A 23,300-nucleotide genomic window follows, 5' to 3' on the forward strand; every position below is an offset into this window, starting at 1 on the left:
GAACAAAACTAGTCAGCTTTACTTAGATGATGACTTAGGATTTTTACAAGATTAAGGTTTTAAAAGAATAGCTTGTAATATATCATTTGATTTATAATTATTTAGAGCTTTATTTAGTGCAAAGTATAGCATGTTTTTCTTAAGACAGCAGTGATGAAAGCATTTGAGCTAAAATTTAGGATGGAGCTTTGCTTTAGGAAACTGTAGGACTATGTTTAAAACTAGGTCTACTTATGCACTGGCATGCATTGGAGGAAATCTTGTAGTGATGCAAATGAGATGAACTACTTAGTAACAGAAAGATCCGTAGTATTAATTTTTAGTTTTTGATAATCCAAAGCACATGATTACTTTCCATTTTCTGTTTGGAGAAGGGAAGTTTTCTTGTTTCAGAATTTGTTTATTTTTTTCTTGTTATGACAAGTATTCTTTATTTTTTTAAAAAATATTGTGTGCAGGGCTCACTATCCTGGAACAAAAACAGTGCCAAATGCTATATTAACTCAGAAGAAGCTGTGGTCTTCAGAAGATTTTAGTACTTTCAACGATGAAATAGGTGCAGGCTGTTGGGCTCGGATCCTCAACCAAAACTACGTGAATGGAAACATGACCTCGTAAGTGCTATTTGCTGTTGCTCAATTTCACAGCCTCATGCTCCAGAGTTGTCCAAAGTACTTCACCATGTATCCCTTTGCCATGGTAAGGAAAAAGGTAAAGGGAAGCTCTGTCTGCCCTCAGTGTCTGTGCAAAGGTGGTAAAGTACTGAGCCCAGGATAGAAGTCCCACAAACTTGTGTGTTTTTGAGTTCCTGTGCATCCTTTGGCTGATGCAACTGAGTTTTGTGTCTTTGAGAATCTGAGGATATTTATTAAAATGAGAATGGTCATAAAAAGAACCCTAACAGTGCAGGGAAAAAGAAATGGAGGGAAATAACTTTAAAACTAAGCTATGCATATGATTCTTAGTCTTTCTTAGTTTATGGCTGTCTTCAGTGAAAAGCAGCAGGTAGGAATGTAAATAAATCCGTAGGAACAACTTTAGAAAATGGACCTTTTACACTCATCAGTTCACAACAGATAAATAATACAGCAGCTTAAAGCTGTATTTGCACATTTAGGGGTGCATGGATCTGGTTCCAAGGCCCAGCTACAGAATTTAAATGAAGGCGAGTCAAAAGACCTGAAGTTGTTAGCTTGTTTAATATGGTTACAATTGCTGGAAGCTCACCAGGCAAAGTAGTTGTTTCCTCTTCTTAACGTAGAGGAAAGGGTAGTGGAAAAGCGCAGAAGAAAGATTATATATTTATATATATGTGTGTGTATATTTATCTTTTTTCCCTTGTAAATAGTAAAAACTAGGGTGGAAATGAACTAAGAAAAGGCAGTTTTTTGCTTTCTAGAATATATATGGATTTTCAATTTAAAGTGTTTGGTGAGAGAATTAGGTGGAAAACAGAGAAGAGGAGGTGACCATGTAACACTACCCAGGTGAATGAAGCAAAATCCCTATTTTCTCCAGAACCATTGCATGGAATTTAGTGGCTAGCTATTATGAAGAGCTGCCCTTTGGTCGATGTGGACTGATGACAGCACAAGAACCCTGGAGTGGCCACTACAGAGTAGAAGCACCTATCTGGATTACAGGTAAGGAGCAGGGTGTGTGTGTGTATGTGTGTATATCTGTGCGTGTGTGTGCATATATACACACACACACAGGTGTATATATTGCAAAAATGACCTAAACTACAGCGTAAAGGTCTAAGTACTTTATTGATTTAATGCTTTTAGTGTGTATTATTTTTTCATACCAAGTTAAACAAGCTCTGTGAAACTATTCTACCAATTAGAGGAGGGGAGAAAAAAAAAAAAAAAACACTCCTTTATCAGAAGGGAGGAAAATGAATAGCAGGGGTAATCTAAATACTTGACCTTGGGGTGTATGCACAAATAAACCAACTGCTGCCTTTTATAGCTGTCACTGTTAAAATATTTGGATCTGAAATGTCAGGAAAGGTGTGTGTGCTTTGCCTGCTTCTATTTTGTTATTTTTTGTATGTTTTTTTTTTTTTCCTTCCCTAATTAGACATTTGGCATGTCTCCATTTGAGGATCTGGAAGGAGGCACTTCTGTGTGCTTTGGAGGCTGCCTGTGCAAGGCAGCATTTTCTTGTACCTGGGGGCATGGGAGTGCTTCTGCACCTACCTGTGAGCACTTGCCTTCACTGGCAGTTGCAGAGTCCGTCCATAATCTTTGTCTTTGCTATAGGTAGAGCAGGTGGCAAAAGCAATGCTGCCAAGAAGAATCAAGGCAAATGTCCCTAATCTTTATTCTTCCATTAGTATATATACTGTGTATGTAAAAAATAAAAGCAGAAGTGGGGGGAGAGAGAAGAGAGGAAGGGAGTGAAGAACAAAAAGCCATACTGGGCTTCAGAAGAGAGACCGAAGAGTTCCTGTTTCAGTGGTGCTCAGGCCTGCCATACCCCTCTTCAGTGCTTTCTCTTATGTGCTGAAAACTACGATATTTAGTTATTCCTCATATTCCTCATATGCTTTCTCTAGCTCAACCGTTTTCTTGGTAAAAATGAAGTGTACATGTGAAAGAGAAACTGATAAACATCCACATTGCATCTAAAGGATGAACTTAGTACCATGATAGTGTTTTTTATTCCTACCTAAATAGTTGCTAATATTTTCCAACTGCTATTTTTGCCATTAAGATCATGTTTTAAATTGTGCCTAAATATAATTCTTTAATCTTTCTTCTTGTATAGGTGACCTTTGTTTTGGAAATTTCATTGCTTTCTTAGCAAAATAAGAAGCTTGAAAGCATGCGTGAGAAGTTTAGACTATAAATGTTAGTTATTATTTTTTTTTAATCCAGACTTAGTCTGTCTTTTGTTTTGTCTTATTTCAGCACACACAACCCAATTTACTCAACCAGGCTGGTCATATTTACAAGTGGATGGACACTTAGAAGGAGGTGGCAGCTTTGTAGCTCTGACTGATGGCCTGGGAAACCTTACAATTATCATTGAAACTATGGTAATGTGCTTCAGCAACTCCAACAAACTAGAAAAGATAAAGGAGTATGTTGCTATGGATAATTTAGGATTTACTCAGTTCAATTTGTGTGAAGATTTTTGATAATAGTTATAGTTTTGTTAGTTGGGTCCACGAGATGTCCTTTTTTTCTAAACTTTGAATGGGCAGCTATCAAAATGTTCCTGGTGGTCACTGTATCTTTATATCACAAATTAGCCTTAATTTGATGACTTCTTGGTAGGAAGCTATGCTCTGTTTTAAGCAGCATTCTAAATAACTTTATTAAGTTATTATAATGATAGTTATCATTAAGATAGAAGGAAATAGATAAGTTCAGTTTTCAACTCTTTATGTTTTATTTGTTGCTGTCGTCATTGGTATCTGGTGAATTCCAGAAATGTGTATTCCTGCTGTTACTTTTTTCCCCCAGAGTCATAATCACTCTCAGTGTATCAGGCCTCTACTGCCTCATTTCCATGTGTCACCTCAGAGAGCAACTTTCCACCTCAAAGGATCTTTTGTAAGTAGATACAACAGTGACTGGATGTATTAAGTGAGTCGCTATCTAGAAGCTATTGCACCTCTGGCAAATTTTAAAGCATTTTACTCTTGCTTTTACCATGAGATGTATTGTCATAACTGAATCTGTAGAGCTATTGCAGTCTAATCATCTGTATGCTGAGGAAAATAAATCCCTAGAATAGAAATGCATTTGGGATTTTTCTTCAGGATTTATTTCAAGGCTGGTTGCTCTTCCTTTCTCCCTTAGTTTGATTGACTAGCATAGCCGGGATATTTGTAGTTGCTGTCAGCTCCTTTCCAGGGGAAAAATCTGCCATCATTTGTACATTTTAAGTCATGTTGCTCCATTCCATAAGGAGATATTCTGAGTATCTCCTGGGTTTTGTTGTTTCACTAAACTGAATTGCTCTCTGAAATGTGAATGATGAGCATCATTCACTCATCATAGAGTAAATTTGAGTGTGTTTTATTAGTAGCTGTTTTGAATAATTGCTCTCAGAAGCTGGGAGTGTTTAAATATTTGGAATTTGTTTTCTGATGTCATTAGCTTTTCCTCATTTAGAAGGAAAGGTATACTGTAGCAATAAAAGGATTTGATTTGATTCTACAATTCCCTTTAGGAGAAGTCAGACAGCTTATCTAAGACTCTAGATTGCCTTGTTCACTGTTCTGTGTAATTAAAGAAATAGCAGGGATTGTCTATGTAAAATCAGTAACTAATGTAGTTGATATGGCACTGTCACAAGAGTGTGGATATTTATAAACTCAGTGCAAAAATGAGCAGCAAAGAACTAGGTTTCATTAAAGCAAAATTAGCATGAGACTTTCATGCTTGTTGTTAGTAGGTCTAGAGTTTGTCTTAAAGGGATGCTGTCACTGATTAATAGTAAAGGTATATGTGTGATCGCATTGGCTGCTATCTTGGTAAGCAGTATTGCTGCATGTTGGGACAAAGACTTATCCACGTAAGTCATCTGCAGAAAGTTAACGTGTGTAATGGCTGCCTGGATAAATGGAGTGGAGGCTTCCCATGACATCTGTAGACCTAATGAAATGTAGACACCCTTAAGGGATGGATATTTCTAAAGGTGGATGTGAAAGGGCTTAAAATTATATTATGTTTCATTGCAGTATATGCTGAAAACCCTTCAGGTGTGGTATTCTAGGCTTGGCTTTGAATCTGCCCAGTCTACTTTCTTCCAGCAACTCCATCCTGTAAAGGTAAATGGTTCCATTTTAATTCTCCATAGTAATCTTGCTTTTAAGAACTGATAGTGGAAAAATATTCTTTCTTTGATTTAGAATATGGAGCTACAAAATAGAAAGTAGCATTCCCATATATCAGAATAATTGCAAGCAACTTGAATCAGGCCCTTCTGAGTGTGCCTTCAGAGAGAAGCTTCATGGTCTTCTATGTGTGTTCATAAATATAAATGCTGAGTAGGCTGCTGATATGAATTGTGCAGGGGCTGATGCATCAATGCTTTGTAACAAGTATGTGGTTTGACAGTAATCAATTACTTGGTTCAAATGTGTTAATGATGTTACCTTTTTTCATTTCCTGCCCTACCTTATTCTAAACCTGTGCATTAACAATATAATAAAATGCCAGCCTGGCAGACCCAGGCATTATTTGTCTAGTTTAGCCTTGTTCATGCTCATCTGCCAAGGGTTAACGCTGGAATGAATTAGCCTTGGAGTTGGTGCTACAGGAAGATTTGCAAGATCATAGCTATAGTATTTTTCTGACCTGGTGGCCTGATTAAGCTCCCTACTTTCTAGCCTCTCTGCATATGTTTTGTCATATCTTTGGGATCTGCATGTTTTCTGGGTGTGTTTGGAAGAAATATTCTGGAGTAAAGAACCCCTTTTGAAATTATATCTGTGTGTTCACTATCCAAAGTAGTGAAAATAGAGTTCTTCACAAACTTGGTAAAAATGCACTTTCCCATGTTATTTACTAATGACTTTGATACGTTTTGCTTTTTAAGAGTGAGGAACATTGTCTTGCCTGTGACTTATTTAAATCCTGCCTATAAATGAGCATTCCTACAAGTCGATCTGTCCACCTTCAAGTGTTTCCTCCCCATTTGCTGAAAGTCCTGGTCTTTCATGCCTTAACTACATAATTAAGGCACATCTCAATTTCTCCCTTGGAATACAATTTTATTAGCTCTACTAAACTTATCCGAAGAAGGTTATAAAGAAGCTGGGGGAACGGTTTGGATATAGCTTGGAGGAAAAAAACACTGAGACAAGAAGATTAGATTTTTGCCTTAAATCTCTTCTAACTCAGAAACTTGGAAATATTGTTTAGTAGTTTGATCTCTTTTGCAGCTTGATCTCTTTAATTCCAGGTCTGGAGGGGAAGCTTTTCTTTAGATCTAGACGTGGATGAAGTCTACACTGTAACCACGCTCAAGACAGGGAAGAAATGCATTTGCCCAGACCCACCACCATCTCAGCCTTTTCCTTCTAATTACAAAGATGACTTCAATATTCGTAAGTTTGAGTTCTCTGGTCCAGAAACTTTAATTAGACATAGTCTCTAGATAGAAAGGCTGCAACCATTATGGTATTTGTCATCTGTGTGTGTAGAGACATGAAGTAATATATTTATTTTTGTTTTTGTGTATTTATATCTGCTTCTCTTGACAATTTACACCTGCATACTTCACTTGCAAGAAGGTGCATTTAATACTGTGACTTAACCATGTGGCCACCAACAGTTCTAAATTTCTTGATTCGAATGATAACTGTAATGAAGTAGCTTTTGGAAGTAAGGAAGAGAAAAAGGCCGTTTGATTTTTTTTTTTTTTTTTTTTTTTTTTTAATGCATATGTAAAAACTTGGGCCTGCTTCAAAACAAAAACCAAAACCCAACAGAACCTCCCAGCTCCCAAAATTCAGATCGTTTTGGAGTCTGTACTATGATAAAAGTGAATCGAAGGAATGGAGACTCTCTTCAGAGGAACTTTCTGAAAGCAGGATGGATTGAAGAAAAATTTTTGTATTTATCTCTCTTGTTCTCTGAACAGGTAATCCACCTTTCAGCGAAGCTCCAAATTTTGCAGATCAGACGGGGGTATTTGAGTACTTCATAAACACTTCTGATCCAGGAGATCATGTGTTCACTCTCCGCCAGGTGGTAGTTGAGCGACCCATCACTTGGGTCTCTGATGCAGATCAAACCATCAGTATCATAGGAAATTTTAATTGGTATGTAACCATGCTTTTCTGGTGATGCCTAGGAAGATGTCTTCCTTATGGGTGTGGGCTTTGATGGGTTCACATGTCCCCAGCCTTACCCCTCTTGGACACAGGGTGTTTGTGTTCAGGCTGTAGGCATGTAGAAGTGGTGACTGAAAGGGACTTCCAGAGCCCAGCTTGAGGCAGGGCTATTGCTAGTAGACACAGATTAGCTGTGTCTTTGTCTAGATGAGTCTTGAAAACCTTCAAAGATAGAGATTTCCTCATGTATATTGGTAACGTTTTCTAGTGTTGAGCAAGTAGAGTCATAATTCAGTGTTCACCGAGTTTCAGTGTGTTTTTAAATGGGACAAAAGATTGATTTGGTTTAAATTACAGTAAGTGATCTTGCTTGTCCAAATGAAGCTTGATTCCATAGTGATTTGATTAACATTGTATCAAGAAGGTAAGAAAAGGAAATACAAGGGAATAGTTTAGTAGTTAATTCAGTTATTTGTTTGTAGACTGCCATCTTGTGAGTGGTCCCTGGAACTGTGAATTTGGCTATCCTACTACAAAGCACAGCTACATTTCTGCATGGAAAAGCTCTGCAGTTGCACTCCCACTTTGTTAATGTTTTGTTCTGATAACTATTGAACATACAGCTAGTTGTATCTATATTAATACCATTTTATTCCAAATCACTTCAGACTTGGGATTCTGGTTTTTTAGCTTGTTCACACATTACTAAGATGAACATTTTTAGTTTTTGTAAGGGCCTTGTACTGCAGCTTTTTAAAAAAAAAAAAAAAAAAAAAAAAAAAGTGCAAGTTTTCCAGGTGCCACTTGATTGATGGTGTATTTTTTTATTCTTTTTGATGGTTATCCTGTGCCCAGCTTGGTGCTTTACAAGTGTGCTCAAGTGTTGCTGTTGCACAGGAAAATCAAATGAATTCAACTTAGTATAACTATTTGTTACTGTTTTTGATATTCATGTACAAATTATATTCATAATTTTCTTGGGTAAGGCATCTGGATTGCCTAAGACTTGACCTGTGTTTAAAAACCCTGGACAAATGAACATCAAATTTGAGCAGTTATGAATTAAAATCTTGGAGTTAATGTAGTCATCTAAGGAAGTAGTTTAACACATTATGAGTTTAACTCATTGCAGACTTCATTTATTTCCTTTGGAGATGCAGATCTTTGAGTAACAAGTAGACAATCTCTGTCTGCTTACAAGATGCTTATTTTTTGTTACTCTGAGAAGAGGAATTCTTTAGAGGATGCTCTATAAACTTTTGGGTGAAGGACTACCCCAGTCTAGACAGGCAATCAGTGAGGATAGATCTGTACATCTCCTGCTCCAGGTAGCAATTAGGGTGGCTAAAGCTTTCCTCAGAAAGGTTGCTTTTTGAGGTGGTTGTGTAGAGAAAGGCTCTCTCTCATCTGCCTTCTCAAAATCCATTCTTAGCTTGATAAACCCTATGCTTTGCTTGCAGGGAGAATTTCACAGTCACTTGTGATGTCTACATAGAACAGCCACATGATGGAGGGGTGTTTGTTGCAGGAAGAGTTGACAACGGTGGCATATATGTTCGCAGCACCAAGGGGGTTTTCTTCTGGGTTTTTGCAGATGGCACCTACAGAGTCACTGGTGACCTAGGTAAGCAGCTGTTTACTAAAGCACATGCTGATGTATGGACATCTCACCTTGAAAATACTCTAGAAAACTGAAGATTAAAAAAGCGCAGATTTCATACCGCAAGCTGCTGTCACTGTGAACTTAACCTGCTGTGCTCTAATGTATGTGCTCTGTATGCAGAGGGAACACTTGAAGGCCACTGGCTCACACAATAAGCACCTGCAGCTTTTGGGAGTTTTTTGTGTTGACAAAACCTATTTAATAGTTCAGGTAACTTACCTTGCTTTTTGTAAATATGCTGTCATAGTGGCGACAATTTTAGAAAGGTTAGGTTCTTATACTATACCTAAAAAGAAAACGCCTTTGAAAGCAGTGGCCCATCTCACTCAGCAGGGTAAGTCAGGATGGGTAAATCTGTTTTAGATGAGTGGCCTGCTGTTCCACAAGTTGTGCCTTATGCTCTCTCAGCTCAGTTCAGTGGGGACAGAGCATGTCCTGCTTGTGATGCTGGTGCTCATACGTTCACCTGTGCACCACTTGGCAGGCACGTGAAAGACTATATGTTTTAGTATACTAGAGCGATGGCTGTAAGTTCATTTTTAACTTGCTTTGAAATGGTGGCAGCTTTTGTTGGTATAAATGTCTCTTCCTGACACTTCATGAGTATAAATTATAACTTCCAGTGATTCCTGGAAATACAATTTAATGACTCATTTCACACTGCACAGCTGGACCTTAACAATATTCTCTTCCATTTGGTAACCATTCTTCATTTCTCTCTCCTTTTTTCAATTTTCTTTTCTTCCCTTCTTAATAGTGAGCAGGTATAATAGAAAAGGCGTCACATCGTCTCTAAGCATAATATTGCAACCTGGGAAGCTTCACAGTAATCTAACTCCAAAACGATTCAAGTTTCAGCTGTATAAAAATATACATACGTTAAGGATGGAATCAAATATTTATTTTTAATAGGACATGGCAACATTATCCAATTACTTTCTCAGGCTGTCGAGTAATTTTCCTTACTGAAATGAGGGAAAATTGATTAACCAGCTCATTATTTCAGATTGGGATGCTGGTTATGCAAAATGATTATTTTCTTCACAGCTATTTTCAGTGTTTTTATTTCTAGAAGATGGTTAATTTCATATTCAGGCTCTGTACTGAATAATTGAAGATGCTACTTGTTTGCTGCCTTTTTATTTTCCTCCTAGGTCTTCCATCCAGATGTCAGTTCCACCTGATTTTGCTCAGCTTAAATTTTGACTAGGACTAAGCAACTTGCTAATGTGGTGTCTCAAACTCAGGAAAGCAGAAGCTGTTTAAAATGGAACTAATGCATAAACAAGAACACTTGTGGAACAAGCAGAGCAATAGCCTCTGTCACAGTGGCTATTGGAACTATATTCCTATTATGGAACTATATTCCTATTATGGGCTCCCCTTATTTTAGTCCCTAGTAGCTTTTTAACCCTTACAGATTTCAGTGGTGAAACACTCCTGACAAAACAGAGGAGTGGCATTGGCAGTGCAGAGTTCAGGTCTGTGTGATAATCCCCTCATGTGGCAGTTGAAACCCATAAGCTGCTGGTTCTGAATACCTCTGAAAATGGAGTATTAGTTTCCTCCTGCTGCTTGGTTCTTAGCTGTCAGCCTTACAGCAAGGGTGTGCAGTGGCACTTTGCTGACCTCAAGCTTGTTTTGCAGCTGGGAAAGAGATCCTAATGAAAGGACTGTCTGGAGTCCGGGCCAACGCATGGCACACGCTAACTCTCAACATCCAGGTAAGGAGATGCAGGTGGCTAGAACACCAGCTGGCTATCTGTTTGCATCAAAATGCCCTGTCTGAAATAAAGATGTTTCTATTGGTTATTTGAAACTAATATTAGAATGTCTTAACAAGTTTTGCTGGCTGTAATTTCACAGAGATCGTGAGAAACTGGAGAGGGTATAGAAAAGAACCACAAAGATTAGTTGAAAGCTGTTAACAGGTGGGATAGAGCTGAATCTCTTACTTAGCATTATGAAAGATTTTAACCTGATTTTTTTCTCTCTCCATTCTGAGGACTGTTAGAGAACTACTGCAGTAGCCTTTTGTAGGGATGTTACCCCCCCGCCACCCTTGTAAATGGAGCCACTTAAGTGCTGCCGAGCTGAGAGTATTGGAATATTTTTGCACTGCTGTTTAGTGGAATATGTTAGCAAGATACATCAAGTGACTTTTACTGAAACTGTTTTTATGGCAAGGTTATACTTGAAAGTTCGTCTGTCCTTTCTTCTTCCTGTTAGGTTAGTGACTAAAATAAATCTCTTGTCCTTTGACTTTTGATTAAATCTGTAGAATAAATGCCTACTGTGTCACATTCCACAGAGGACTCTGCAATCAGGTAGCTCTAGTTTTGCTGCTCTCCTGAAGACAGCTGGCCTGATGCAGATGCAAGAGGAAAAAACAGTTTATCTTTTAGATTCTTCAATAAATTTGCAAAGCTTTTGGGTGAAAATGAGCCTTTCATACATTCACTGTGAATGCATCCATTCTATTTCGCATGGCCAAGAGGCTCTGGAGATCTGGAGGCACCTCTGCATGGAAAATATATGAAGTGTAATTGAAAGTTCACTTAACGTTGTTCTGAATTTAATCACCCTTGTGCCATGCAAAATGGCTCCGTGCCAGTCCATTTAGTCCCTGGGTTTTACAGAGGTAACTTTCTCTCCTTTCTTTTGGCAGGGCACTTCTGCCTGGGGGCTGTTGAACGGTTATCCCCTGTGGGAGAACGTCACCGTCGGGAGCCCGAGCAGCGGCTGGGCTGCTATCGGGACGCGCTCCTTCGAGTTTGCCCAGTTTGACAACTTCCATGTTGAAGCCAGCTGAGGTGGCGGTTGTGCTGGGAGAACCCAGGTTTCACATTGCTCTGGATTAGAGCCACTTCAAACTTCGAGGACAATTTAATGCTATATGGAGATTGATCTGTTCGCAGGGAATCAGCATTCTGTCCTTACTATTTTAGAGGTTTACTTGAGGAGTAGGTGTCAACGTGACTGTAACCCCATCCCCTGGTTATGGGGTTTTTACCCTTCAATTTTTAGAGGAATATTTTAGATTAAGGTAATGACGGAGACCACATTAGAGATTTAAATATTTTTGAATGGCAAGATCTTAACTTCCTGGGCTTTTTACATAGCTTTAGAAGGATGCTGTGGTTTTAACACTTTCATGATTGTGTCCGTGCCTTTCACTCTCAAAGAATGAAATGCCAGTAAAGCCTAATGAGCCTGTGGCCCCATGTAGTTGTAGGCAGTGGTTCTCAAATTTCCTTTACACAGTGTACCTTTTTTTGTTTTTTTTTTCTACACTGCAGTTGAAGACTAGGCAATGTAGCACTTCAAGTGCATTTGATTACTTCTTCCAGTGTAATTTATGACTGATCAGTCAATGCAGGATGTGCCTTAACTTCAAGCTACCTCTTCTGCAATGAAAGGATTGAAATGAGTTAAGTTTAACTTGCACTCCTTGGGTTTTTCTTTGCACTATGTAAAGGATAAACCTCTGTCATCAACTTGTGCCTGCTGACATGCAGAGCATTTACATTTATGTCAGATAATGTGTGAAAAATCAGCCTTTTGTTCCTAAAGCTGCAGGTGATAGATGGATCTTTGACCTGTGATGGAGCTAACCTTAGAGCAAAAAATAGTTAAAGCACAGCTGTATGTAATTTGTATGTTTTGTTTAATCTTGTTGTTCCTAGGTATAAAAGTCTTTGTCCTTAAGAACTTGCAATCTATCCTTATTCAGATTTTTTTCTAGGCCTCAGTAGGTAAGGCCTGGAGGAAACTTCAAATCCGAGGATCCTAAGGAAGCGGCGCAGGGGAGGCGGGGAGAGAGCGATTCCACTCTTTTGTGGCTCACTTCTTTGGTTTTCCAAGCTATGAAAAAACAATACCTTAAATTGTAATGAAAAATAATGAACCCTTAAATGGGTTTTCATCACCTTTTACCAAATTCTGCTGGTTTCTGAATTTATTTTGCTGTTTTTCTGCTGGTCAGTTTGAATGAAATGGATGTCTTCTGCCATTACAAGACATGCCTCCTGTGTGTCTAACTTCACATACAGTGCCAGGTCCAGACTAGGTAGGGCACTCTGGTCTGTATGAAGTTCTCAGCAGCAGGCAATATGATATCTTGAGAAGCATATTTGCAGTATATTTTGATTTATACTGACATTACTCTGATTCACATTATTTTGAAGACTGATTCCTGTAAGCATTAACTTCAGTATCTCTTAATCTAAGATAGATTTAATATAATCAGAATTATTACTGGAAAATTATTATAAAGATTATTTTTCAAATTCTCTTTGGAAGAAGAGATTGCCAAATTCCATGTTGGAGAGATGAATGATTTCCCCCTCCCAACAATTATACTGCCAGCCCTATTGATTGGTCACAGATCTGTATGTATAAAGCTGTATAGCTCCATGTAAAGCTGCCATGCAAATATGGAAGTAACCTTGAACAACAGTACAGTAAAACACTAACCTTAACCTTTGTAAAAAGGGCTCTGAATATTGAGCAGTTACCTATTTAACTGGGTGAGAAATTAAAGCCAGTTTTCTGCTTGAGTTTCATCCTGATATTTGATGTATATCCATACATCAGGTCTGTTGGTTACCTTTTTAGCTTCAGGAGGAACATCTAGATGGGAACTCCAGATGTGAAGGAAATCGGATTTTAGGCCCTCATTTTAAAGTAATTTAAATATAGGAGAAAATTCTCCAAAATAAACTGTTTTAGGTGGGATAAATTTGCACAGCAGGAGTTTTCTTGAAGACTTCTTGGTAGCTTTTGTGGGCTGTAAACTGTGTTTGTGTAAGGGATTAATATTGGTACTGATACTCCGAAGGAGAGGTTCAGCTCTTTGCCTTTTGATGCACTAGTTTAATTGTTTTGTTGTTACACTGTGTACTAAATATAATGTATTTTTTCAATGAAGTGTTGATTTTTTCTAAAAATCTTAATTTATGAAGTTAGAGGATTAAACAGTTTTGAGCAGAGTAGGCAATTTAATGATGATATGTTATTCATTTTTATATGTCTGTAATTCTTCACCCTTCAACAGTTTGTAATATGCCTGTCAATAACAAGCTGTCAAGTCTTTTCATGGAGGGGTGGATTTATGTTGTTGATTATAAATACTAATCATTCCAAATGGTCAAATAAAACACCTAAAACCCCTTGTTTGTGCCCATGATTCTGTAAATGGGTCTTGGTAACCTCTGTATGACAGTTGTCAGTTTTTCTGTTTGTGGTTCATGAAAAAGATGCTTGATATCAGGTTAACTGGACTAGAAGTCTTTCTGACACTCTGAATATCCAAGCAGGCTTCCTTAACAAACACCTCAAAACCCTGTATGTTAATGCTTGTGCTGTTCAATTTTTCTTTCTTTTAAGTCTCTTTTATAGTTGAATTACGTAGCTAAATAAAAGGGGCTGAGAAAGAGATAAGGGAGTTGGTTTTGAGGGCCAGTCTTGGAAAACTACTCAATTATTGAGTAAAGTCCTGCAAAAATTAGACTTTAAATATGGAAACAATTGGTGCTGCAACAGGTGTATCTTTAGAGTTTAAGTAAGACTTTTTTTTAACCCTGACTCTCCTTTTGAATCTCTTCTGAAACTTCCCCCATTGCTGCCCTTGCTTAAGCTTCCATGCTAAAGGAGAGGAGCGGAGCAGCTCGGCAGTGCCAGCCGTGCTGGTGGCTGTGAGTCGCCCCAGAAGCCAGGGCCGCCACAGCCGGGCGCTCGCAGCAGCCATGGCCACGGCCCAGTGCGGGCTGTCCCACCGCGGCGGCGCTCCCGTCGTGGCCCTTCGCTGCTGTTACGCGAACACCAGCGAATCAGCCGTGCCCTCCTCCCTGCCATCCCACTGCTGAGCTTAGCCAACACCAGCAGTTCTCTTGTTTTGCACAAATTTGAGCAACACTCAGGGGAAAATAACTTTCCTTTAAAATTATAGGAGACTGTACTGCTTTTGAACCACTACCTGTGGTTCTCTTGGCAGCCTGTCATCACTATCAAAAATTAAGGATTTGGTTTGGAGCAGGAGGAGAAAACCTATATGCAAATGAATTTACACAAATTAAATCTGATATTTAAATATTTTCATCAGTTGTCCTGAGCACTGTTTTGCATCCCTCTTACTCCTGCTTATTTTTCTTTTCCCCTGGCATTTGGCAGTATGTAACACCTTACAATTACACCCTTTCAAAGCTCCTTTCCAAGAGAATCCCTATAATAAATGGAAGCAACCTACTTAGCTTAAAAAAATAGGTTGCAGTAGATCACAAACTGACAGTGTCTCTCAAAAATATCTTAAACCTGTAATATCTTAAACCCCTGTTCTGGGGTAAATCCTCATGCAAAGTTTGCTACTTTTCTATGAATCTACCTTTTTCTGAGCTTTCTCCACTTGTTCTTCCCCTGTGGATTCAAATCTTTTGCATGGTAGCAGAAAACTGGTTGTTTTCACATAATGGTTTTCACTGACCTTCCTGAGATTCCTGTGTGGAGCCCATTTTCTGGAGGGATGTGCACACCACTGGAGTGGCTGCTGTCAGCGTTGCAGTTATGGACAACTTCAGCAGAGCCTTCAAAGGGCACAGAGCTTGGAGACCCAACTACCCTCCCTCCCATTTCTGGGTGGGCCTCCTGTAGGTAGGGAGGCAGGTACGTGAGCACGGGGGTGCTTTTTCTAAAGTTTTCTTTGCTTCTTGTTCTGTAGTTAAAGAGGGAGTATTCTCCTAGCTAAAGGTTGTCCCCCTCATGTCTACTGAATTCATGTAAGACTAGTACATGCTTTGGGGGAAAGTTCTAAAAGAATCTCACTTTAAAATACTTGCTAAACTGCTTGCAGCAGAACCAGCAGGTGGTAGTTCTAAGATTTTGGGTATGTTATGCTTGGGCACTTAAAGAAAAGAAATACTACATTACAATTAATGTCAGGACTTCCTGAAACAGTGGAATAAAATACCAATGCTATCTGATATCTTAACAAGGCCATCGTGGGTGTAGTTTATATGGCTCTTGTGCATGGCTGAAAGCTTTAGCAATCATCTTGTCTACATTGGTAACGCATCAAAAGTTCGTATCAGCAAGTTCCTCTTGGCACTAAGTACTCCTTCCATTTATTAATGAGCCTGTGCTCAGGTGTCACTGAAACAATAAAGGTTTTTGTTCATAGGCTTTAAAATAAAAACCTGGAGATAATTGAGCAGAGGCAAATGTATGTTGCAGAAATGCTGCCAAACTTTCACTGTATGCCAAGATACTTCTGTTTTCTCACAGTGAAAAATACGACCCTGAAACAAGCTTCTTCCCTAGCGAGTTGTAAGTGGATAAGGGTAGAGAGAGAGAGAGATTCCAAAGATCAATTTTGTCAGCAGGCCCCAAGTAACTTTGCAGCTAGTGGATTAAACCTGTCCTTCACTTCTACCGCTTATTTCCAAAGCAAAGCTTAAAAAACAGGTATATCTCTGAAAAGTGGAGACAAAAGTAACCTAAGAATGTTTACTAAAGTGTAAGATGGAATGACTTAGGAAAAACCTTTTTTCTTGGTATTGTGTGTGGCTATCTACAGTTGAAACTTTCCTTGGAGTGAGAACAAGAGTTATTTCAGCTTTAAAGTGTTCACGGATGCTCTTCAAAGTCTGGGACTGTAGCAGACGATGGGCCAGGGTGATGCAAAATCAAGGTTTTGCAGGAGAAAATGAAACCTGCTGCTCTAGACTAATGTTACTCAGCTTTGCTCTGGGAGCCCTTGGTAGCCTCTATCTCAAACTGTCATCACCAAAAGGACCTTAAAAGAAAACGAAGCTCTATCCTTTAGTGTTCCACAAAAATAGGAGGAAAAGCAAACATTTAGGTTTAGCTTGCATTCCTTTGTTAAATTCCTGCTGGGAAGTGCAGTCATCTTTCTTACTGTATTTTTATTAACATTTTAATTGAAATGCCAATAGAAAAAATAAGGCTTTGTTGTGGCTAAAATAAACAACTGTTGTTCAGCTATCTATAAACACTCTTGCTTTTTTCCAAGAGCATGAATCCTCCTGCTGCTTGCTTTTTGTGTGTTAAGAGCACTTGATCTATGATCAGGAAAGGTTAAAAACCCCAGCACTGCATTGTGCTGCTGGAAGTCAGGCCTGTAGTGTGTGAATTGGTGCTGCTTTTGTGTGCAGAAGGTGTTCTGTGCAAGCAGAGCAGCCAAGCTGTAACAAAAGGAAAAACATTTCCTTTTCCACTTCTGCAGACTCTTTTGGGAGGTTTGGGAGCCTTTGGCAGGTACGTCAGCTCTTCTGAGATCTCACAGGAGAGACTCTATCCTCATAGCTTGATTGCACAGAGTTATTCGAGTCGCTTTAAAGAGCACACTGCAATGACAAACAGCAAATCCTATTAAGGATGTCCATATTCTTTCTAATGTGATTGCTCCTGTAGTGGGAGCAATAAATGGTAGTGTTCACTGGCAAGAGATCAGACAGGTTTTGTGCTGAGCTGAGGTGCACGCTAATGTCTCGGCGCTGAGATCTATAAAGCTCCTCTGGGATGAACAATGTCGTTGGCGTAAGCTGCTTGTTTCCTATTCTGTCTGAGACGGCTGCTTAATGATTCAACTTGATTTTTTTTTTTTTTTTGCTTGTCTTTCAGTTGATAGTTTGTCCTAAAGTGCGTTTTGTCGGCATTGTAGGGGATTCACTCAACTCAGCAAGGCAAAGTCCAGCAGGAGAAGGAGCTGGAAAAGATCTTGTCGGTTCATTCGGCCCATCTCCTTGCCAAATGAAAATTATTCCCTGTTGTACCTGTTTCAGCCTTTCCTTAATTGAGAGCTGAGGCAAAAGGGAGTGCTTCCATTCTCCTTTGTAGATGGCTGTTGATATAAAACATGCAGAATCACTGCTTTCTTTTCTCATCGGTGTAACAGAGGGCAACTTCAATTTTTTTTTTCCTTAATTCATGATAAAAACAAAGTTGATGCTTCAGAATTTGTCCTGTATCTGTTGAGTTCTAATATTTACCTGTGGAGCCCTTCATGAAACTGGTTATTCTGGTAGACAAAATGCCTTAACTAGTGATGTTTGCTTTCATAGCGATATGTCAGTAGTGAAATCCCACTTCCCAAGTCAGTAGGAATGGCTGGTGCCATCCTAGATTTAAGTGCCATCGCTAGATTTAAATCATTTCCTTTTAATGATAGTTCTAATAGATATCCTCAACAACAATTTCCTCCTAAAATGTAGATATATTTGCTACATCTCTTCATTCCTTTTTCTCACTCAAGTACTTATATGAAAGGGCAATACTCTTTTGTGCATTTCAATCTTTTGGTTGTTTAAAGCTATTTTTCTTGTACTTTCTACTTCACTGCATTTTCCTACTTGAGTATAGTACAGAGAACAGGTTTTGACTTTAACCTGATTTTTGTGATTAATAGAACACATGTGAACTGGGTACTGCAAGGATGGGTTAGCAGGATCTCATAGGCAAACAAACACTGGTCTAGCTGCTAAGCCACCAGAGACCTTATCTGCTTTCCTCTCCTCCTCCCCACAGCTCCCCCAAGTCTATGCCATAGAGAGGCAGTAAGATAGCATCCTCTCTGCTGATAGTAAGGATTTAGGGTGCCTGTCTTTTCCCGCTCTCATATGGTGAAGTGAATGCTGTTTTTTCTCTGCCTTTCCTCTGCCTTCTCCATGCATCTCAACCTTCTGGAAGTCAGGCTGATTCTCAAGCACTCTTTCATTACAATTAGGTGTTAGTGTTAACGGCCATCTTCTTTTGGGGCCATATTTCTGGTTATCCTTCCTCCTTTTATGACCAAAATACTTGTTTTTGACCTTTTTCTTTTCTTCCTTCAGGCAGCCTGATGCAGACAGGGTGCTGACTTGCTTTTATCACATCAAAGCCTGATTACAGCAATTCTGTGCTTACCCCCCTCCCTCGAGCACATACAGCATCCACAGATGCCTTTGAAGACTTCTGCTGGGGGTGCTCATCTGTACTAGGTCATTTCCAAAGGCAGCTTCTTTGGAAAAGTAGTTGGTTGCTGGAAGTAATTTGCTGATTATAGAAGTGATGATGATGGTTTTTCTGTCCTGTGAAGCTTCCATTGTCTAACTGGAAAGTGTTTGCCTGCCTGTGTCTGCTCGCTTCAAAAGATTATTGACCAGCTCCTAGTCTTTTAATCCTGCAAGAGCTACGGGGTAAATGTTAACAGTGCCCTCTACTGTGGGTAAATTGGACTGTGTTCTATCTTTCTACTGATTTGGGCATTCTGTTTTGTTTCCTTAACTGGGGACAATGCTTTAAGAGCAGAATATCCTGTATTTTATCTGTGAAAGTGTATTTACTTTTCAATATCTACTGTTTTGCTTTTAAATAATTACATATGTGCTGCTGTGTTAGCAGTAAATTATTTCAATGTTTAAATTCATCAAGCTTCTCACAATTTCAAATGAGTGAAGAATAAAAATTTTGAGCATGTCACTTGGAACAATAGTTGGATTTTTCTATCCTCTAAGTGCCTATGCAATCAGCTATTAATATAGGGAGTCTGAAGATTTAAACAGTAGGTATTACATGTCACAGTATTCCTGAAATGATATTCAGATTCAATCCACGCCACAGCTTCCTCGTTAGCCAATGGACACAGTACAGGGACGTAGCGGCACAAAACAGAACTGAAAGACAACTGCTGCTTTCACTTATTTCCTACAAATGCTAAATATATTACTAGGGGAAAAACTCTGCATTATAAGAAGTGTTTCCTGTCGAAAGGGTAAACAGGGCAAACCTCTCATTATACTGAGGCTGAGGTCCCATGCAGTGAGATAACTTCTGTTTGAATCCTTCAGCTGAAGTTGTCTTAATTCTTCGTGTTGGAGATCTACAGTGGTTAAGATGCCAATCGTGCTCTATTCTTGCCGGTAATCATACTACGGTTACGGGTCTGTTCCTAGAGTTTTTGGAATATTTAAAAGTTTCTCCCTGAATTCCATGCACCATGAGTATGGAGATGTCCTGTGGTTCCTGCATCCAGCAGTCTCAAAATGGAGGAAATGGGCAGAAGTGACGGAATCGGTGATTCCATCTGCAGTTCACCAGCAGCCCACGCTGCCCTCAAGGAGACCTTCCTGAGGAGGCAGGGCCGCAGGCCACGCCCCGGGGGGAAGCGTGGGGCCGCGGGCTGCGCCTCAGGGAAGTGCTCATCCCGTGGAGCCATGTAGAGTGGAGAAGACACGTTGGAAAAGGCCCTGCCGTAGGAGGGTCTTGCTATAGAAATGCATAAAGGATCAATATAAAGCCTTTACAGAGTCATCGCAGAGTTGTATTTGTCCTCTTATGCCTATTGTGTTTTAACAAATAGGAGGGGTGGTGTTAAAACATCTTTAAAAAAAAAAATCCATAATACACCCCCCAAAATGCTCATCTGCAGGGTATCTTCTCTCATTTCACAGAGATCTGATGTGATTCTCACCTAGTCAAAGAGCATGTCCAGAAGGTTTGAGGGGGAAACTGAAAACCCAGTCCGCTTGTTTGCAGTTGTGATCTCCTTTTCTCAATGTTGTGTTCCTGAAGTTAATGAACACAGTTCACGTTATTGCCTAACTATAACTTCTCCTTTCCCTCTTGAGGACTAATCCCCCGTGAAAAGCCTCTTGGTCCTAACCAAACCCAGATAAACAGAAATGCTATTTCAGTTCAGTGAGTGTGACTGACACAATATTTGAAAACACCACTCAGCTTAGCAGCCAACAGGGCCAGCTCATACTTCAGGATACAAAAAAAAAAAAAAAAAAAAAAAAAAGCTCATTACAGCAAGTCTGATCTGTACTCGGAAAAATCTATAGCGGTATCACAAAGATTGGTTTCCAAATGAAAAATAGAGCTTGACATGAACCTTAGGACTTTTTATCTTTTGTGACAAGTTTGCAGGGAAAAGGAACTTGTGTTTTATGCTGGAGGCACTAGATGGCAGTAGAAGTATGACTAAGAACTGCTCGTCTAGGGCCTGCCTCTGTGCCATGAAAATAAGGAACCGGGGGAGCTTTATTTGGGAAGAGAGATAAGGTTGAGATTGCGAACAACCTTCTGTGCACAAAACCCATGGCTTCCCTTACAGCGAATACTAATTCACCTTTTAATAATTTTGCATCTGCTGTAAGCAGATTAAGCTATAAAAAAACAAGCACTTTGTAAAGCATCTATTACCTATAGTGGTTCATCTGGATCAAAGTCATTAAAACAAGAAAACACCCCAAATGCCCAATTGTTGTCAGTGGTGTAGCTTTTGTGTCGGTCTCGGCAATCTTCAGCTCGTGTGTTCAAGATATGAAAGGTTCTACAATGAGCAGTTTTAGTACGCAGTATGTTTGTACTTAACCCATAACTGAGCTGCTACAGCCTGTATCCTAAAAGCCTTTTATGTGCTACAGCCCTGGTCCTGGGAGACATCCCTAGGCACATGCATGTCTATGGCTGCGCACTGGCCTGTCTGTCTGCTGAGGAGGATCTGCACGTGGATGTTGAGGTGACTGCAGAACCCAACTCCAGGCGTGTGACGATGAATGAGGACTGCACCTAAGAGCTTCTTACAGGGCACAGCTCATATCTCCTCCTTCAGTTTTAAAATACCACATCAATAATTTGGGATAGCTACAAGGGACAGAACCACTGGGAGAGGAAAAGGAAACGTGTTTGCACCGGTAGAGGAACCGTTCCGTTTATCCTTGAACAAGGTGCTACTTTGAACAAAGAGGTCTGGAGATGAGGAGAGGCAGGAGCCTTGCAAGCATCTGCGAAGGGAGGATGCAAAGAGCGTGACAGAAACTGGAGCTGCCCGAGTTTGAGATGGTGAGAAGCTTTGGGTAAAAACAGAGGGGTCAATAGTGTGGAAGCAGAAAGGCAGGAGGGGTTTGACATTAAGTGTCTCGGAACAGCATAATGAGAAATACCGGGAGACGTAAATGAGCATCCGCTCTGATCACCAGGAAAGCAATTCACTCCCTCATGCCAGGTTTTCAAAAGCTTTATGTGTCCTAGGTTAATAGCCATCTATTTGCTTTCATTCTGAATTAAGCCCCACATTTCCTGAGGCGATGTCCTTCCCTGTTTCTCACAGGCCACCAATGTCAGACAGTTCAGCAGTTGGCACAGGAGTGGGACATGCCAACTCAGGCTCTTAGTGATCCATCCTGCTTACAGGAAATCCTTAGTTAGGGATTCACAGTCTTTCCATGCCCTTTGCCTTGCCCCAGAAAGGGCCTGCGTAGAGACTGGGAAGCAGAAGCATTCTGAGGAATTTAAAACAAAGATATAAGATTCTGACACAGAAACATATCACTTCTTTGCCTCCTTCCCTGGAAGGTAAAATGAGAAATGTTTCTGATTTTGTCGGAGATTACAGCAATACCCAGAGGATCTGTGAAGCTGAAGTGGGGGCTGTTCTTCTGTAATCATGCTCTTATGTAAGGCACCCAGTGGGGTTTCTTTTCTAAAGAGTGGATACATCATTCCTGTGGTGGTGAGAAAGGACAAAGCAGGGGACTTGCTGCTTATTTGTCTTAAGTGGCTCTTATGACTAGGGTTTCACAGGAGTTTCTGTAGAGGGGGAGGATAATGTTTTCTGTGGGAGTGTCATGCCCCTCTGTCTAATGAAAGTGATAGTCTTTTTTGAAAGACTACAGAAATTTGGCTTATTGGTTTATTACCTTAATATTGCCTGTCTATTTTTTATGTATTTTTCTTGATGAAATTCCACAGAGTGCTGTTGGTTAGCTTTGCAGTTCCTTAGATACCGCATACTGTCTGGGTCATGGCTCTTTTCCCTTTAGTTTGCTTTGACAGCATATGATTTTCAGAAACACTTCAGGTTTTCATTTTGCCTTTCCTTGGTATAATTTCAGCTTCTAGTGCAAAAGCGAGAAAGAACCCTTTCCATGAGGCAGTAAGGGACTGAAATACAATCATTAAACCTCAATAGGTTTTCCCTTTTGCTTGCAGTACTTTGAAGGCAAATTGCTTACCAAAAAAAGCACTTGGATAAGTGAAGATGCAGGAAAGTGGAAGAGAGATCCCAAGACATCTTACAGCCGGCAGAGGACAGTGGTTATTTACAAGTGTCTCTGGAGCAGGTGAGTTATATGGCCCTGTCTCAGCAAGCCAGATAACACCAGGATGCTGTTCCTGACGCCTGTTTTGTGTAGTCAGCACAAGGATGCAGCTTGGCAGTGTGATAGCAATGTTTTGAATCATTTTGAAGTGTTCTTTGTGGATTATTTAGAGAGTGAATTTACTTAAGAAAGAACTTTTAGTTCCTGAGAGAGAAGGAAGAGCCTAGATGAGCTGCTGTTGTAAATCTGTGGTTGCTAGTTGCTGGCAAACATTTATGTTTCTGGCTTCCGTGTGCTTAATGACAAACCGCTTGTTTGGCCACAGCGCACTGCTGCTGGTGGGCGCTCGGGCTGCTCTGCGGTGCGATACGTAACACGGAGCCGTAAAGTTAATAACGAGGAGCGGTAGGAACAGAACTGAGCTATAACCTGATGCCTCGGAGAGCCATAGATAACACTCAGCAGAGCGCGGCCTTCCCTTGAGAGCTTTAGTATGGAAAATGCCACATCAAATAGCAGGCTCACACCAGTCTTTAAAACAGGAGAACGAGGCAGGCGATTTGGGAATAGCTGGCTGAGGAGCAGCCTCTATGAGTGACAAAATGGTTTAAGTGAGGGAATGGACCTAACTTCCGGATGTAATGAAGATATGGAGCATGGGCCACCTTTGGCTGGCGTTCTGTACAGTTCTCAGATCAGTGTAAGTTTCTGGTTAAGGCTTCATTTGTGCAGTTTGTCCGTA

General features: G+C 40.0%; 1 protein-coding gene across 2 annotated transcripts in view; it reads left to right on the forward strand.

Moving 5' to 3' along the window:
- GALC (galactosylceramidase) overlaps nucleotides 1-11,710 on the forward strand; it is a 31,984-nt gene extending 20,274 nt beyond the window's left edge. For both annotated transcript variants that reach the window (XM_088539724.1, XM_088539723.1), the window contains exons 8-17: nucleotides 459-614; nucleotides 1,519-1,643; nucleotides 2,916-3,043; nucleotides 3,474-3,563; nucleotides 4,697-4,786; nucleotides 5,923-6,067; nucleotides 6,604-6,784; nucleotides 8,257-8,420; nucleotides 10,107-10,183; nucleotides 11,128-11,710. In XM_088539724.1, the coding sequence (XP_088395850.1) occupies nucleotides 459-614; nucleotides 1,519-1,643; nucleotides 2,916-3,043; nucleotides 3,474-3,563; nucleotides 4,697-4,786; nucleotides 5,923-6,067; nucleotides 6,604-6,784; nucleotides 8,257-8,420; nucleotides 10,107-10,183; nucleotides 11,128-11,271 (1,300 nt within the window). In that variant the 3' untranslated portion in view covers nucleotides 11,272-11,710. The remainder of the gene's footprint in view (nucleotides 1-458; nucleotides 615-1,518; nucleotides 1,644-2,915; nucleotides 3,044-3,473; nucleotides 3,564-4,696; nucleotides 4,787-5,922; nucleotides 6,068-6,603; nucleotides 6,785-8,256; nucleotides 8,421-10,106; nucleotides 10,184-11,127) is intronic.
- Nucleotides 11,711-23,300: the final 11,590 nt, after the last annotated feature.

This window comes from Tinamus guttatus, unplaced genomic scaffold, assembly GCF_059628265.1.
Source record: "Tinamus guttatus ecotype Peru unplaced genomic scaffold, ASM5962826v1 Tinamus_guttatus_pri_ptg000048l, whole genome shotgun sequence".
Lineage (NCBI taxonomy): Eukaryota > Metazoa > Chordata > Aves > Tinamiformes > Tinamidae > Tinamus > Tinamus guttatus.